Source organism: Leucoraja erinacea, chromosome 6 (assembly GCF_028641065.1).
Source record: "Leucoraja erinacea ecotype New England chromosome 6, Leri_hhj_1, whole genome shotgun sequence".
In the NCBI taxonomy this organism is placed as follows: Eukaryota; Metazoa; Chordata; class Chondrichthyes; order Rajiformes; family Rajidae; genus Leucoraja; species Leucoraja erinaceus.
This window is the reverse complement of record NC_073382.1, coordinates 44,204,250-44,222,544: the sequence shown is the minus strand read 5'-3', so window position 1 is coordinate 44,222,544 and position 18,295 is coordinate 44,204,250. Positions and strand designations below refer to the sequence as shown.

Sequence of the window (18,295 nt, the reverse complement as noted above, 5' to 3'; positions counted from 1 at the left end):
TTTTCACTGTATCTCGGTGACAATCTCATAAACCTAAACCTAGGATATACAGACTGCTTTCGATCAGATCATTCAATTTCCCAGGTAGCTTGATTTAAAGGTCAGATTTATAACAACACTCTGAAAGAGTATTACAAACTCATGTGAAATAAGCATCCCATTTTTATATTATAATTTTAATGCTGATTACCAATTGCAATAAAATTGCCTCCGACAGCATTGACAAGCACCATAAACCATTTCTGACACCAAATACGGTTCATTTAAGATTATTCTGTATGATACCATATATTGCCAGTAGCTGCACACGCTATTAGAAGGTTAAGGGAAGGTAGACAAAAAATGCTGGAGAAACTCAGCGGGTGCAGCAGCAACTATGGAGCGAAGGAGATAGGCAACGTTTCGGGCCGATACCCTTCCTCAGACCCAGACCCAGACCCTTCCTCAGATTAAGAGATACGTCCTTACTTTTTTCTTGGGAAGGCTGATATCTATTTTCATAGACGTGCACTTGTTCAATGTGTTCAGTCGCCTGAAAATAAAACAAAATCCAACATGTTAAAATTCAATTTTCTTCAGTCGCCGTCTAAAGCCGAGACGGCAGAAATCCCTTCAGTTAATTAATTGCTATTATTAACACACCGATCCGACCGCCCCCCCACCCCAAAAAAAATACAAAAAACGAACCCAAATATTAACAGGGGGAATTACCGAAGATCATTTTGCTGCGCAGTAACATTTCACCATTTCACGCTGAGGATCGTTTAGAGCACAGATCACGGCTCTGTGCACCAGTGGGGTGCAGACACTGATCACGACATCCACACTTACCATTCGGTTCAGGTACTCCGTGCACTAACATTGCGTGTGGGTGTGGATTTCGCTGGCCTATATCTACAACAAACATCGATCACCTGGTACTTTCACTGCAACTGCAGCGACTAATGTCAATTGTCCTTCCTGACGATGTATTTCCGAGCGCGCGGTTGCCTTGCTGCCTATTAAAGTCAGTCTAGTAATGTACTCAACGATAACGGAGTGGCCGAGATGTGTGGGAAGGAACAGCAGATGCTGGTATTTTTGTGTCTATCTTCGATAAGGAAGTGGCAATGGTCTCTGGGTCTGATGTATACTAGAAACGGTGAACTGATCAACACCTCCTTTCTAAGCCACTCAGACACGCTGATATTATCACAACTGTTAGCACCCTATAGATTGCTAATCCATAAAATCAGAGTAAACTGGTGACTGGAATTGAATAAACATTGAGGCTGTGCGCAAACACTTCTGAGAACTCGTCACTAGAATGTGATTAATAAGATTACCAAATCTCAGGCAATTCTAATATTTGGTGAACTTCAGCATCTTCAGTCCAGGTTAGAATAAAAATGAAAGTTTATTTGAAAGGATAGATTAAAAAACAGAAAAAGACACACATTGCTGGAGTAACTCAGTAGGTCAGGCAATATCTCTGGAGAAAAAGGATGGGGGGCATTTCAGGTCTGGACGCTTCTTCAGACCAGAAAAGTTACTTTTTCTCCAGAGATGCTGCCCGACCCACTGAGTAACGCCAGCAACGTGGGTCCATCTTTGGTATAAATCAGCATCTGCAGTTCTTTCTTTATACTTCCAATAGATGCTCAGTTACTCCAGCATTTATCTCTTTTTTTTAAATAAACACACATCTGCAGTTCCTTGTGTCTCCATCAATCCTCACTCCTCTGGACTGATATTCAATCTTTAGTTTAAACGGATAATCTCTGCTGACAGGCATTACTCTGAAAAATAAGCTTAATGTTTAATAAAAAAAACAAATATTAACATCGGGAATTACTCTGGGGTAGTAATTACCTCAATAAGCACTGAACTGCTTTTTTGCATAAACAACAAAACAAAAACAAAGTGGAAAAAGAATTATCAATATTTTGGGTTTGGACCCTGCATCAATAGGATCCTGGTTCAGGGATTCAACACAAATTATTAATAATTCCTTCCTTCCCTCCACAGATGCTGCCCGACCTTTTGAGTTCCTCCAGCAATTTCTTTTTTGCTCTAGATTCCTGCATCTGTTGTCTATTCAGTGTCTGCACTGAAGTTAGGATCTTTTTGCCAATGAAGTTACTTCAGGCTGGAAGTTAGCATCAATCACAGGTCCCCGGAGCAATGAGGCAGCAGCACTACCTACTGCACCACTGTGCCACCCCAGGGCATTTGTGTGGGAGAGTCTCGGATCAGAGGGCACAGCCTCAAAATAAAAGGATGTGCCTTTAGAATGAGGAGGAATGTCTTTAGCCCGAGGGTGCCAAATCTGTGTAATACATTGCCACAGACGGCTATGGAGGCCAAGTCATTTGGTAATTTTAAAGCAGAGATTAACTGTTTCCTTATTAGTAAAATAGTCATAGATCACAGGGAGAATGCAGGAGAATGGGGTTGAGAGGAAAAAAATAGATCAACCATGAATGGCAGAGCTTGCTCGATGGGCTAAATGGCCTAATTCTGCTCCTATGGCCTGATCTTATGGAACTGGCCTAAACAACGATTCCATCAGACCTGTCCAGACAGTTTATAAATTCATAGGTCATAGGAGAAAAATTAGGCCATTCAAGCCATCGTCTACTAGTCTACTCCATCATTCAATCATGGCTGATCTATCTCTCCCTCTTAACTACCCAAGCAAAATATGAGGGGCTGGTCCCTCAATTCATCAGACAAGATTTCCGCTTCACAAAGCTATGCTGATTTTGCCCTTTTGTACCCAGTGAACCCGTTGTATCTGGATGCCAGCGGGTTGCCCTTTTTCTGGAGCTTTGTTGTTGCATGGCTGTAATTGGTCAGGCACAGCCATTAACCAAAGAAAGACACAAAGTGCTGGAGTAACTCAGCCAGTCAGGCAGAATCTCTGGAGAAAACGGATGGCTGAGTTTTCGTGCTGGGACCCTTCTTCAGATTGATTGTGTGTGTGGTGGGGGTTACTGGAAGCAAATAAAGACCAGGACAAATCAGGGCTGGCAGATGATCTCAAGCAGGGAGGTTCCCCGATAGGCTGATTGTTGGCAAGGGACAATATGGTCCCAAGAGGGATACACCGTTAGGAACTTTGGATATGGTTAGTGGAGGAAGGGGGCAGGGAGGGGCGTGCGAGAGGACAGGAGGGGGGAGGAGAGTGCCTAAAGAAGTTATCTAAAGTTAGAGAATTTAATGTTCGTACCACTGGGTATATAGTGGTGATATATGAGGTGCTGTTCATCCAACTTGTGTGTGGCCTCACTCTGGCAATGGAGGAGCCCCAGGACAGAAAGGTCAGAATGGGAAGGGGAGTTAAAATTGTTTGCAACCGGGAGATCCAGTAAGCAGACTGAGCCTAGATGTTCAGCAAAATGATTGAGTAAACGCTCAGTCTCGCCGATGTGCAGGAGGCCACATCGGTTGCAGTGGTTGAGGGTAAAGGAGGTACATGTGAACCTCAGTCGCACCTGGAAGGACTGTTGGGGTCCCTGGTTGGAGGTGAGGGAGGAGGTATAGGGATCAGAGTTACATCTTCTGCAGTTGCAGGGGAAAGTTGCTGGGAAAGAGCCACTCACCATTCTAACTCCCCATCCCATTCTGAACTTTCTGTTCTGGGTCTCCGCTACTGCTACCCCTCTTCCTCCCTCCCCTTACCTGTGTTCTGCATGCGTGCTCACCCATTTCTCCCAATACAGTGCTTCTGACCATTGATCACCCATTCACACTAGTTCTGTTCATCCCACTTTTTCTTCCACTCCCTACACACAAGGAGCAATTTATAAGGTCCAATTAACCAACAATCCTGCATGGGAGGATATGGGAGGAAACCGGAACACCCGGAGTAAACCCAGCAGTCACAGGGAGAATGTCCATACTTCGTACAGACCCCATACTCAGGATCAAACCCGGGTCTCTGGCGCTGTGAGGCAGTAGCTCTACCCGCTGCACCACAGGATTTACCAAAAAGATGCACATTCCTTGCAATTTTTGTTTTTATACCAATAGTCTTACACAGAGTTTACAAGATCAAAAGTGATTCTGCAAATAGAGAATAAAGAGACTGCACAAATTATACTGCAATGGCTCTTTAGACTTGCAGAATGAACTCATTGTCTAAGCAACAAACTGGAATGTCTCGATGAGATGTACAATCCAGGTTGATTAACGCGTTTAGCACTGTTCTTGTTTTGTGCAAGTGGTGCAAATTAAGCCTCAACTAAGTGAGTGGGTGAGTCTACTGGAATCTCACTGCCTTTCTCCAGAATCAACAGTGAATGTGTGTTTGGTTTTTCACAATCCTAGGAGACTTGTTGATCAGCTATTAAACCACTATGGTCTTTCTGGAATCATTATCATACAGGAGATGAACACAAAATGCTGGAGTAACTCAACAGGTCACTCAGTATCTCTGGAGAAAAGGAATAGGTACAGGGGATGGCCAACTTTAGCTCTGTGGAGCTTGTGCCCGAGGAAAGTTACTGTGTAGCAGAGGCCAAAAAGATTAACAAGACACAACAAGGTATGGTACTAGAACTAAGTGAGTACACTACTGAGCAAAACACAAAGTGCTGGAGCAACTCAGGCAGCATCTGAGGAGGGAATGGACTGACGACATTTCGGATCAGATCTCTTCTTCAGACTGATGTAGTGGAGGGGGAGGGACAAAGCCTGGCAAGTGATAGGTGGACACAAATGCTGGAATAACTCAGTGGGTCAGGCAGCATTTATGGAGAAAATAAAAAGGTGACGTTTGGGTCGAAACCCATCTCAAGACTGAGTCAGAGTAGAGGAAAACTAGAGGTATTCACAGAGGGGGTGCAGCGAGAGATGGTGTTGCAGAACTCTCATCAGAGAGAGGAGAACATCTTCAAAGTAGGCATAACTTGAGGAGATTTTGCAGTGGAGCAGACAAATTGGGTAGGAAGAAACTGCAGATGCTGGTTTTGAAGATAGACGCAAAATGCTGGAGTAACCCGGTGGGTCAGGCAGCATTTCTGGAGGAAACGAATAGGAGACGTTTCAGGTCAACACCCTTCTTCAGACTGAGAGTCTGGGAGTGGGAAACTAGAGGTAGTCACAGAAGGGGATGGGATGACAGGTTTGTTTGGCAGATGGGTTGAGTAAGTGACAAAGGTTAGATGTAAAAAGGAGACAAAAGGGTTTCAGATGGGGAGAGAAAAGGAGTGAAATGTAAAAGGAGGGGGAATAGGGGACTCAGGGATGGGAGAAGTGTGTAGGGGGGAAAGGAGCAGGGTGGGGAATGGTGGGAGAAATGTGTGCGTATCGTGATGGGAATACAACTGGATAGGACATGTCTTCTCTCAGTCTCTTAGGCCTTTAGCTAGCACACAATGAGGAATAGTCTTGAGTGCATACCAAATTTCAAATCTCTTCAGAAATAGAGGGACAGATTTTGTTTCAGTGGGCATATTATAACATACAACGTGAGCCAGATTTACAGAACTGAAAACATGATTAGTTTGAGGAAACAAGAGACACTAAGGTCACAGTGACGCTGAAAGAGCACAGAGAAGACAGAACAGTACAGCACAGGAACAGGCCCTTCAGCCTACAATGACCCCGACAGCACATTCTACACACCCACTGCCTTCTGTGTAAAAAAACCTGCCCTGCACATCTCCTTTAAACTCCCTCTCACCTTAAAGCTATGCCCTTGAGTCTATGATGATTCCACCCAGGGAAAGTGGTTCTGACTATCTGCTCTATCTATGCCTCTCATAATTTTATATAAATGCAACAAACAAAGCATTTTCTTAACAAATGAGAATTAAAGACTGAAAAGAGAAAGTAACAAGAAACAAGTGTATATTATGGTTAGTGAATTCAAGGTCAAAATGGACAGACGAGATGTAGAGAGTGAGAAAAGGTTTTGGTTGAGAGCAAAAGAAAAGAAAATAGGAAAAAATATTTAAATTTTAAAATTTAGCTGAAGAAATGAAGTAATTTTGTTTCTTGGCGGGAGCCATTTTCTCATGTAACAGGATACTGAATCTATTAATTATTCGATAACTTTTGTTGCAAGTTTAATGCACAATTAAGTTGCAAATGTAATATTTTCATGAAATGCAAAGGGAAGCAAAGGACAAGATGTAATTTGAATAACGTTAGTGGTGCCTGGTAACAGGCCTGTTTCTTGGAGATACAAGAAATGGCAAATGCTGGAATCTTGAGCAAATCAAAGTCGATTGACCCGTTCAGCTCTTTGTTTTTTTTGCTGCAGTTTACAGTGACTCTTAATTGACAGACTACCGAGTGCATTGGTTAGTGTAAAGTGTAGGCTGGAGATATTGCAGATAAGATTTACAAGAATGTTTCCAGGGCTCGAGGGCCTGAGCTATAGGGAAAGGTTGGGCAAGCTAGGATTTTATTCTTTGGAGCACAGGAGGATGAGAGTTATTCTTATATTGGTGTATAAAATCAGGAGGGGAATAGATAGGGTGAATACACTGAGTCTTTTATCCAGAGTTGGGGAATCAAGAACCAGAGGGCATATGTTTAAGGTGATGGGGAAATGATTTAATAGAAACCTGAGGGACAACGTTTTCCACAGAGAGGGTGGTAGGCATATGGAACAAGTTGTCAGAGGAGGTAGTTGAGGCAGGTACTTTAACAATTAAAACACAGTTGGACAGGAACATGGATAGGAAAGGTTTAGAGGTATACGAGCCAAACACAGGAAAATGGGACCAGCTTAGATATGGCATCTTGTTGGCGTGGGTGAATTGGGCTGAAGTGCCTGTTTCCGTGCCATATGACTCTATAATAATCTCTTTTCTTCTGTTATCAGGCGTCTGAATGGTCCTTCCATAGACTAGGTTACAGTCCGATTCATCTTTACCCCATGTGGACATTGGACTTTGTCTATGGAATTGTTGCGCATAAATGCCGGACTAGCTAAGATTAGCCATCTTGGTCAGCATGAACGAGTTGGGCCAAAGGGCCTGCTTCTTTGCTATGTGGCTCTGACTCCAAGTGAAAAATGTATTGAATTGCTCTGTCTAGAAATGGTTACTCTGGAGTGAAACTGTAAAAAAATATATATTGTGCGTATCGTCCAACAAAGACTGGTTGGAGTTAAAGATGAAGAAGATCACCTTATATACATATGTTGGTGATGACGGCAGGTTAAATTGAAAAAAAGAATTCATTTTTAATGTGTTGCAACACCCAATTTTGTACACTCAATAAAAACAATCCCCAAAATACACATGGATATTATCTGTGCATTTGTTACAAATATAAAATCTGCCCGCGTTTTTTTATAGCTATGGATTTCCTCCTAGTCTGTCTATCTGCATCACATGAATGCCTGGTATCTTTGCAACAAAAAATCTGTTACAAAGATGAAATTCTATCCGCGTTAATATGGATTTTCAGGTTAACACTTCCAAAATATTGCATCCCCTTTTTCCTGCAGAATACTCTGAACAAGAACCTGTGAAGCCTGAAATTGTAGCTTGAGTAATCACCTCAATACAATTCTTTTATTCGCAGCGCAAAGCTGATTAGGCAGAATGTATCCTGCATCTCCAGTTGTCATGTCAACAGCTGCTGATAAAGCAATTATATTAAGTTCAATGTAGGAAGTAAAAGGCGGGGAGATAACGATTTGTGGGTTAAATTATTATCTTATATTTCTCCCGGATACAAAGTTCAGGATCTGCAATATAAAGAGGTTAATGGGGGGAGGGGATGTCAGAGTCTGACTTCTACAATGCCGAGTGACACCCACACAGTTATAACTAGAGCCAAGCTGTTTAGGCACTAATAAACTCAAAAATAGGCAGGCAAAAAGGCATAATAAAATTACAAAAAAGACACGAAAAAGGCATTTATTGACAAAAAAGGCATTAAAAGACTTTTATTTCCACCACCAAAATATGGTTAAAAATAATAATATAAAGGTATACTACATTAAATGACCAAAGTTAACCACCTGCCAAAGTTAACCACCATCTCTTTAGTCTTGGTTGTATTCAGGATGAGACAGTTCTCTTTACTCCAGACACAGAAGGCACTGGTCAAGTCACTGAATTCCTCCTCATGCCCGTTCCTTACACAGGCCACAATCGCTGTGTCATCTGAATATTTCTGTACGTGGCATGTGTCAGACTTATAATTGAAGTCTGCAGTACACTGGGTGAAGATGAATGGGGCCAGAACCGTTCCCTGTGGGGCTCCAACATTGCACACCACTGTCCCGGAAACACAGTCCCCCAGCTTAACAAACTGTGGTTGACCCGTCAGGTAGTTGTATATCCAGGAGATAAAGGTGGAGTCCACCCCCATCTTCTCAAGCTTGTCTTTCAGAATCAGGGGTTGGATGGTGTTGGATGCACTTTAAAAGTTGAAGAACATAATCCTCATGTAGCCATCTTGTTCGTCCAAAAAGGAGTAGATCCGGTGCAGCATGTAGAGGACTGCGTCATCCACACCAATGTTCTCCTGGTACGCAAACTGTAGTGGGTCGAGTGCGTGCTGGACTTGTGGTCTCAGGAGACGAATGAGTAGCCGCTCCATTGTCTTCATGATATGAGATGTGAGGGCCACCGGTCTGTAGTCGTTGATCTCGGTCGGCCGCCCGGCTTTGGGAACTGGCACGAGACATGATGTTTTCCACAGACCTGGTACCCTCCCTGACTGGAGACTTAGGTTGAAAATAGGTTATGTTTAGTCTACACCCCAGCGGCATCAACATTGACTTCTCTAATTTTAGATACCCCTTGTCTTCTCCTTCCTCCCCCTCCCCAGCTCTCATTCTAGTCCTACTGTCTCTGCCTCTTCCTTTCTTTTTCTGCGCCCCCCCCACATCAGTCTGAAGGTCTCGACCCGAAACATCACGTATTCCTTCTCTCCATAGATGCTGCCTCACCCGCTGAGTTTCTCCAGCATTTTTTGCTGGAGAAACTAGATTTTTCCAGCACCTGCAGTTCTTTCTTAAATAGATCTTGGAGAAAACTGAACCAGCGGGCAGCGGCACGAATGAATGAACGACCCGGGTGGTACCCTGGTTTTCGCCCCGGTGGTGGAAAATTTCTTGTAAGTTATACTATGTTAACACGTTAATAATAACATTAATATTAACGTGTTAACATAGAAAACATCATTGTAATCACGGTACAACTAGAGAAAATAGCATAACCTTTTAGAAAAACGGCAAAAAAAGGCTGATTTTGTCACTCGATCATGAAAAAGGCATTATCCTGGTGAAATCATCAAAAAAGGCAAGAAAAGACACATGGCATTTATGGCTAAATCCTGGCTCCAGTTATAACGAGCAAAGATCCTGTCTTCTCACAGAGAGCAGAAGAGTGACATTGATCACAGTGCCCTCATCATTTCCAAAGATAATGACAAATCTGTATTGTTCAGATATATTCTACCACCACAGAAATCGATTGTATATGACCCTCTGTTCACAATGTAATGGTTCTACATGGGTAACAGTCAGAGCTTTGTTTGTCATATGAATTCTCAACAGATGCACGAAATACACTGCTGAAAGCGGTAGAGTTGCTGCCTCACAGTGCCAGAAACCCGGGTTTAATTCTGACTATGGACGCGGCCTGTGTGGACTTTCTTATGGTGTAATGGTACATATGATCACTCGTCAGCATTGACTCGGTGGGCCGAAGGGCCTATTTTTATGCTGTATCGCTAAACATACGAGTATGATAGCATGCTATAAAATATATTCCCTGTTCATTGAGAATGTGAATCGTATGCTGACATAATATATCCAGGATATGGTTTTGTGGCTATAGTTTGCTGCCACCATCCTTTCATAAAATCTATATTGGGTTAACAGAGACTGAAATGGTGAAGGCAAAATTGCAATTTGATTCAAAATGAGGAACTATTTCATTTACAGTTAAACTGAATAAATTGTGTTTCACTCCTTACCTACAAAGTGGTTCTATGAAATCTTTGTCAAGAAAATCATGATCTTTCTTCACGGAAACAATGTCAATTGGGAATTGGGAATCTGCAATAAACCAAAACATCGTGATCATTTATCAGAACTACATTGCGATAAGGGGAGTTAACACAAAAAGCTTGGTTAATAAACTGCATGCTTTTTACATATAGTTTTAAAAAGTTGACAGGGTTGGGGAAAGAGCAAGAAATTGGGACAAGCTGGATTGCTCTTAAAACATGTACAGCATAGGAACAGGCCCTTGGGCCCACATTGTCTATGCCGAACATGATGCCAAGACCAACTCTTACCTGCCTGCATATGATCCGTATCCCTCCATTCCCTGCATATCCATGTGCCTATCCAAAAGCCCTTAAGTGCCACTGTTGTATTTGCCCAAACCACCACACCCGAGACAGCATGTTGCAGGCACCCACCACCTTCTATAAAAAAACATGCCCTGCACTTTTTTTTTTAAACTTTCCCCTCTCACCTTAAAGCTATGCCTTCTAATCTTTGAGATTTCCACCCTAGATAAAAATTCTGACTGTCCATCCTATCTATGCCTCCCATAATTTTACATACTTCTACCAGGTCTCCCCTCAACCTCTGGCATTGTAGAGAAAACAATCAATGTCTGTACAATCTCCGCCTATAGCCAATGCCTTCTAACCCAGGCATTATTCTAGTAACTCTTAATAGAACTAGTATGGATTGAACATGCTGAAGGACCACTTCCAGTGGAGATTAGGGAATACACAAGTACAACCTTGCAGAACATGATCTGAGACACATATACAAGGAGACATTTTGCAATATGACCTTTGTTAAAATAAAATTCCAGCAAATTTGACTTTTATTTCACAATGGTCAGATTTTTGAAGAGTTGCAATTGATCTGGGAATTGTGGTTATAGTGTTTCACATCCTGCCAAGATTTAGTATTCTGGGAGATACTAGTACCCAAAATTAAATATTAATATAAAAAAAACATTCAGTCATGGGTGGCACAGTGGTAGAGTTGCTGCCTTACAGTGCCAGAGACTGGGTTCGATCCTGACTACGGGTGCTATCTGTACGGAGTTTGTACATTCTCCCTGTGACCGTGTGGGTTTTCTCCAGGTGATCCGATTTCTTCCTGCCCTCTAAAGATGTGCAGCTTTGTAAGTTAATTGGCTTCTGTATATTGCAAATTGTCCCTAGTGTGTACAATAGTGCTGATGTATGAATTTATTGCTGGTCGGTATGGACTCAGTGGGCCGAAGGGCCTGTTTCTACGCTATATATCTAATGTTTAAAAGTCAACGCAAAAAGGAGACAAAGTGCTGGAGTAACTCAGCAGGTCAGGCAGTACCTCTGGAGGAAAAGGATAGGTGACATTTTGGGTTGGAACCCTTCTTTCAGTCTGAAGGGCCTGTTTCTACTTCAGATTGAAACATCGCTGAATGTCACCCATCCTTTTTCTCCAGAGGTGCTGCCTGACCAACTGAGTTACTCAAACACTTTGTGTCTATCTTTGGTACAAACCAGCACCTGGAGTTCTTTATTTCTACACATGGAGAGGTGATGTTTTGGGCCTTAGTTTTAGTATAGTTTATATCATTGTCACTGAGGTATGTTTGTTACGTGCTACACAGTCAAAGATGCTCTTCTGTAGACTGACTATAGGGAGGGTGCGGGTTGGGGGAGAGAGGGGAGAAGAAACCTGGAAAAGGGAGAAGCAGTACCCAGTGGCAGACTGGGTCTAAAAATATTGGTTGCCAGGAGACAAAAGGGGCCCACTTCATCAGGGGCCCACTTGATATAGGGGGGCCACTTCATCAGGGGCCCACTTGCCATCGGGCAAGCTGACACCCTGCCAGTCCGTCACTGGCAGTACCTGGTCGACATGGGTGAGGCAGGGGGATTTTGATAGTCAGCTGTTGGGACAAAGGCCATAGATAAGAAAGGAAGGAAGGTTTGTGAGACATATTTGAAAAGTTGCAGAGTATAAAGCCAGAGGGAGGAACTCGGCAGGAAGGGGAGAGTCGTGGGGAGAAATAGGTGAGAGTCCAGGTGGGGTTCAGGAGAGGGAAGGTGGGAGGGGGGGGGGGAGGGGTGGCAGGTTGCTGGTAAAGGTGGGGGGGGGGGGGTTATGAGAAGCATTGGAGGATCCAATGTTCATACCGCTGGGTTGTGAGTTACCCAAACGGAACAGGAGGTGCTGTTCCTCCAGTTTGCGTGTAGTCTCACTGGCAATGGAGGAGGCACAGGACAGATAGGTGAGTCAGTATGGGAAAGGAAAGGAGAATAGAAATAATTAGCTTCCATGAGATCCCGAGGGTCTTAGTTGAATGGAACTATATTCTTGGTAGAAATACATTAAATTATGAGAGAAATTATAAGGTAGACAGTCAGAATCCTTTACATCAGAGGTGAAATGTCAAAAGCGAACGGCCATAGCTTTAAGGAGGAGAGGAGCAACGTTTAGAGGAATTATGCGAGACAAGATTTTTCTTTCACAGTGGTGAGTGCCTGAAATGCGCTGCCAGGGGTAGTGGTGGAAGCAAGAATGGCAATGGTGTTTAAGAGGCTTCTTAGAGCACATGTATAGCAGGGAATGCATGGGCATGGATCACATGCAAGCAGAGGAGATGAATTTAACCTGGCATCATGTTCGGGACAGACATTGGGGGGGTGAAGGGGGTGTGGCACCGTTATATGTTTTTAATGTTAAAAGAGATTGGATTATTTTTTCCTTTTTAATTGTCTGGATAACCTTTTAAAATCATTGACAATGCATTTACAAAATGCAAAATTGGAATACACTTTCTAAAGATATCCACAGCATTCATTATTACCGGTCTAGTTTTACGGATGCAGATTAGATGGTTCAATTGGTAGTTTGTCAAACGACAATGGCCTAATAGAGGTCTGTGTATTGCTGTTACACTGACAGACTTGTTACTCTCCCGGGATTGAGTCATTGAGTTGGCTTCTGGCAATCATCCAGCCACCAATCTTGTTGACCCAAACATAATTAGATGGAAAATAAATCAGATTTCACACTGCAAACAATTGGTTCTGACTCTGTGAATCCAAGTGCAACTGGTCGGACTTTCCAAGTGACTACGTGCAAACTAGGGCATGGCACAATGATGGAAGTGATAAAAGTGTGAGACAAATGGAGAGGCAGAGAGCGGAATAGAAAATGTATGACAATAAGCTGCAAAAAAACTTTGCTCATTATTTTCTCGGAAGTGCTTTTGGGTCTTTGACACATCACAGTAAGAACTTTCCAGTCACTCCATTCCCAGACAGTGATCTCATCAATGATGTCCATCTTCACACATTATATTATATCTTATCTATGTGTATTGGGTTAACCGGCCTGTTATGCTCAACAGCAAAGGGCGGCACAGTGGCGTAGCAGTAGAGCGCCAGAGACCCGGGTTCGATCCTGACTATGGGTGTCGTCTGTACGGAGTTTGTACATTCTCCCTGTGACCACGTGGGTTTTCTCTGGTTCCCTCCCACACTCCAAAGACATACAGGTTTGTGGGTTAATTGGCTCGGGTAAAATCACAAATTTCCCCTAGTGTGTAGGATAGTTTTAGTGTATGGGGTGATCGCTGGTTAGCGTGGACTCGGTGAACCAAACGGCCTGTTTCCACGCTGTATCTCTAAAGTCTAAATCTTGCACTGAAAGCCAGCATTAAATCAAACAAACAAACTTTGTCCTGAGTTCTTACACTATCCACCGACACTCCCTCCCTCCCTTGAAGGGCAATAAATATACTCAGGATTTTAATGCTTTACTATCTTGCTATTGAGGGAGTGCAGCGTAGGTTCACAAGGTTAATTCCCGGGATGGCGGGATTGTAATATGTTGATAGAATGGAGCGGCTGAGCTTGTATACTCAGAAGGATGAGAGGGTATCTTATTGAAACATAAAAGATTATTAAGGGATTGGACACGCTAGAGGCAGGAAATGTTCCCGATGTTGGGGGAGTCCAGAACCAGGGGCTACAGTTTTAAGAATAAGAGATTGGCCATTTAGAACGGAGACGAGGAAAAACGTTTTCACCCAGAAAGTTGTGAATCAATGGAATTCTCCGCCTCAGAAGGCAGTGGAGGCCAATTCTCTGGTTGCTTTCAAGAGAAGTTAGGTAGAGCTCTTAAAGATGGCGGAGTCAACGGATATGGCGAGAAGGCAGGAACGGGGTACTGATTGTGGATGATCAGCCATGATCACAGTGAATGGCAGTTGTGGCTCAAAGGGACGAATGGCCTACTCCTGCACCTATTGTCTATCATGACCAAACTATACTTGTCGCCCAGTTTTCACATATTTACTGTTTACATAGAACAGTACAGCACCTTCAGCCCACACTGCCTGTGCTGAACTTGATGCCAAAAGTCAGATCTGATGTCCCAAGTCCCAAAACATCACCTATCCAGTTCCTCCAGAGATGCTGCCTAACCCACTGAGTTCTTCCAGCGCTTTGTTTTCCATGCAATATTTCAGCATCCAGTAGTTTCTCGCATCTTCATGAATGAACAAGGATTTGTTTCAGGAATTGTGAGTTGTTTTCTCCCTACTCACACTAGTTCATCCAATTTTCAATACACTTTGGACGGCAAGGGCCACAAAACCCAAACTTACCTTCATACAGTTGTGCATACTGAGGGAATCCTGCAGCTCGCAGCCACTCACAGGCTTCCTTGGCATCTATTTCTGGAGAGAAAGGAAAGGCATATTAAAATCCACTCAGCATTCAGCCCAAGTATTGCACTAAATTGTACCTCTAGGTTTAGTTTTATTATTGTCATGCATACAAAGGTACAATGAAAAGTTTCATTCTGCATGCTATCCAAACCGATCAGATAATACTAAGCAGAAATACAAACCAGTCAAACGCAAGTACAACACATAGAGCAAAAGTCAAAGATACGAGACGTAGAATACAGTTTTCTGCATTGTAGCACACCAGTTCCATTGATAAAATCCTATATCCGCAATGGGGTAGAGGTGAATCGAACAGCACCCTAGCTAATGGAAGGACTGTTCAGAAGCCTGATAACAGAGGGGAAGCTTTTCCTGAGTCTGGTGGTACAACATTTTCAAGGTTCTGCATCTTACATGGGCGAAAGTCCGGGGGGGAACATGGGGGACACGTCCCCTCTATGTTTTGAGACGTGGGGGACATTCCCCCCCATGTTTTGTAATCCGGATTTTTAAATTTGGTGAGAAAACTTTTTTCAATTTCCACGAAACAGTGGGGGTGGGACTATGATCGAGGGCGCCGATTGGACGAGAGAGACGTCAGTCAGTAGGGGGAGGGGGGGAGCGGGACATGATGATTCAGCGCGATGATTGGAGGTGGGAGACGTTCTGGTGGAGTAAAGATCATAGAGTAGAGCTTGAATTGGCCCATTCGCAGGGCATTTCATCGCCCGGCTCGGCATAAAATCGGCCGCGGGACCTTCCATCGCCCCACAGTCAAATTGCTGCGTTGAGGCGATCGAGGCTCCCGATGTTGAAGCCCCCGCCGGGGGATGGAAGATACCGCGGCTGGTTTTAAGCCGCGCCGGGCGATGAAACCCTGCGAATGGGCCGATTCAAGCCCCACGATTCGGGGTGGACGAAGCTGCTGTTGCTGGAGTTCGGAGTCGGTCACCAACAAGGTCAGCGATTTTACCGTCCTCAGGGCGAAGCCTCCAAAGGGGGGGGGGGTGTGTATGTGTGTGTATGTGTGTGTATGTGTGTGTGTGTGTGTGTGTGTGTGTGTGTGTGTGTGTGTGTGTGTGTGTGTGTGTGTGTGTGTGTGTGTGTGTGTGTGTGTGTGTGTGTGTGTGTGCGCGCGCGCGCACGCACATGCGCCAATAAATTGTGTGTGTCCCCCCCATGTTTTGACGGCGATTTCCGCCCCTGTCTTCGGCCCAACAGGAACAGGGAGAAGAAGGAAAGCTCAAAAGCATCCCCAAGTAGTGCATTGCATGCAGACTGCAAGTTGCCAACATCTGATTGGGGTTCAAAATTGGGCCACAAAGGATTGAAACTGGGCCGTGAGATGGTCCAAACTTTTCAGAGAAAATTATGGAATATTACAATGGTTGCTGAAAAGGTTGAATGTGCAATCATAACTTCATAAGTTATAGGAGCAGAATTAGGCCATTCAGTCCATTAAGTCTACTCCGCCATTCAATCATGGCTGATTTATCTTTCACGTTCAATCCCATTCTCCTGCCTTCTCCCCAACACCTGTACTACTCAAGACTCTGTCAGTCTCTGCCTTAAAACTACCCAGTTATTTAGCCTCCACAGCTGTCCGTGCCAATGAATTCCACAGATTCACCACCCTCTGACTAAAGAAATTCCTCCTCGTCTCCTTCCTAAAGGAACATCCTTTAGTGCTGAGGCTACAACCTCTAGTGCTAGACTCTCAGTAGTGGAAACACCCTCTTCACATCCACACTATCCAGGCCTTTCACTATTCAGTAAGTTTCATTGAGGTTCCCCTTGCAGTTGTGCACGTTTCAGCATACACAAGTTAGGCGGTAGGAGCATTCATTGTCGTCACAATATTCATGCCAGTCTTTTATAACACGCTTTAATTTTGATTTTAACTACCGGTAGTTAACTTGATTTTTATTTAATACTTTAATTTTATGATTGGAAAGCTGCAAAGCCAAAGTAAAAAGTTTTGAAAACTCCAACAGAATTAACATTTCATTTATCGTGTTCTCTTCAGAAATGGGCTGCATCTGCTTGATCAATTTTGATCAAGTTTGGGGGCCACTGATTTAGACAGCGGGAACAATTGACTCCACTCCTTTCAGTGACTGCACTACTTATAACACAGGGTCTTGCTTGAGATCAATAACAGCTAATGTGGTGAGCACAGTTTCAACTGCTGCTTAGTGTCTCCTTAGGGAAATACTGACAATTTGTCTCATGTCTACCATCTGTTGGTTATAAATGCATTAAAATGACTGCACTTTAAAATTAAATTATTGCCATCTCAGCTTTACGATGCATTTCTTGGATTTTGCAAAGATCTGGGCTTCAATTTGAGTCGTACAGCACTGAAACAGGCCCTTTGGTGCACTCGTTCATGCCATCCATGATGCTCCAGAGGAAACCTATGCGGTCATAGGGTGAATGTACAAACACCGTACAGACAGCACCCGTAGTCAGGATTAAATCAGGTTCTCTGGCGCTGTAAGGCAGCAACTTTACTGCTGTGCCATTGTGCTACCACTCAGGAATAAAGATCTGTCTACCCTATCCATGGCTCTCATAAATTTATATACTTCTGTCAGGTCTCTCCTCAACCTCTGGCATTACAGAGAATACAAAGCATGTCCAAATTCTCTTTATAGTTGATACCCTCTAATCCAGGCAGTATTCTGATAAACCTCCTCTGCACGCTATCCAGAGCCGCAACATAGAAACATAGAAAATAGGTGCAGGAGTAGGCCATTCGGCCCCTCGAGCCTGCACCGCCATTCAATATGATCACATCCTTCAGGTAATGGGGTGACCAGGGCTGCAGACTATCAAGTTATCAGAAACCACAGTTCTGACAGTTGAGGTGGAGTTAGGAACTATAATCTGTGCTCTTCTAAATGCCATGGGTTATATGACCTCTCCAACCTGCCCTGACATTTCTTATAAAAGCCTGCCTTCCACAGCTCCAGGTGTGCAGAATGGCCTAGACAATGATCTCATCAATGGTGTCTACCCACATACAGTTTCATTCATCCTACTTCTATCCTAAGGGGGAAAATAAACTGTCAAGTACCACCTCGTTGAAAGATTCCCAGTAGCTGGCAACATGGCAAACAAATCCAAAACTATTTCTGGATTTTGATTGGCCTGAAAATATTAATTAGATCAACAAGGACCTTGAACAACATCCATCTCGTAGCCACTTGACAGGAGTTTCCTCAGTAAGCAAATCTTTAACCTACAGCATACCCCAGGATAACTTTCATCATCTCTTCAAACAAAAAAAAATCACTCGTTGTATTTGGAATATTATTTCTAAAACTGGAAGGGAAACTTTGTACCTGCTGTTTCTGTGCCTATCTAAAAGCCTCTTAAACATTACCATCATATCTGTCTCCATGCCCACCACCCCTGGCAGAGTGACGTAGGCACCCACCACCTTCTGTGTAAAAACATATCCCCTCTCACCTTAATCTTTGCTCTCTGGAGTTGGACATTTATGCCCTGGAGAAAAAGGTTCTGACGGTCTACCCTATCTATGCCTCTCATAGTTTTATATGCTTCTATCAGGACTCCCCTCAACCTCTGACGCTTCAGAGAAAACAACCCGCCTGTCCATCCTCTCCTTGTAGATA

General features: G+C 43.6%; 1 protein-coding gene across 4 annotated transcripts in view; it reads right to left on the bottom strand.

The window, feature by feature from the left end:
- The window catches only part of LOC129698026 (stAR-related lipid transfer protein 13-like), a 314,800-nt gene that overhangs the window by 30,402 nt on the left and 266,103 nt on the right, over positions 1-18,295 (bottom strand). For all 4 annotated transcript variants that reach the window (XM_055636844.1, XM_055636845.1, XM_055636847.1 and 1 more), the window contains 3 exons: positions 14,592-14,663; positions 9,934-10,015; positions 469-532 (listed from right to left, as the gene is read on the bottom strand). In XM_055636844.1, the coding sequence (XP_055492819.1) occupies positions 469-532; positions 9,934-10,015; positions 14,592-14,663 (218 nt within the window). The remainder of the gene's footprint in view (positions 1-468; positions 533-9,933; positions 10,016-14,591; positions 14,664-18,295) is intronic.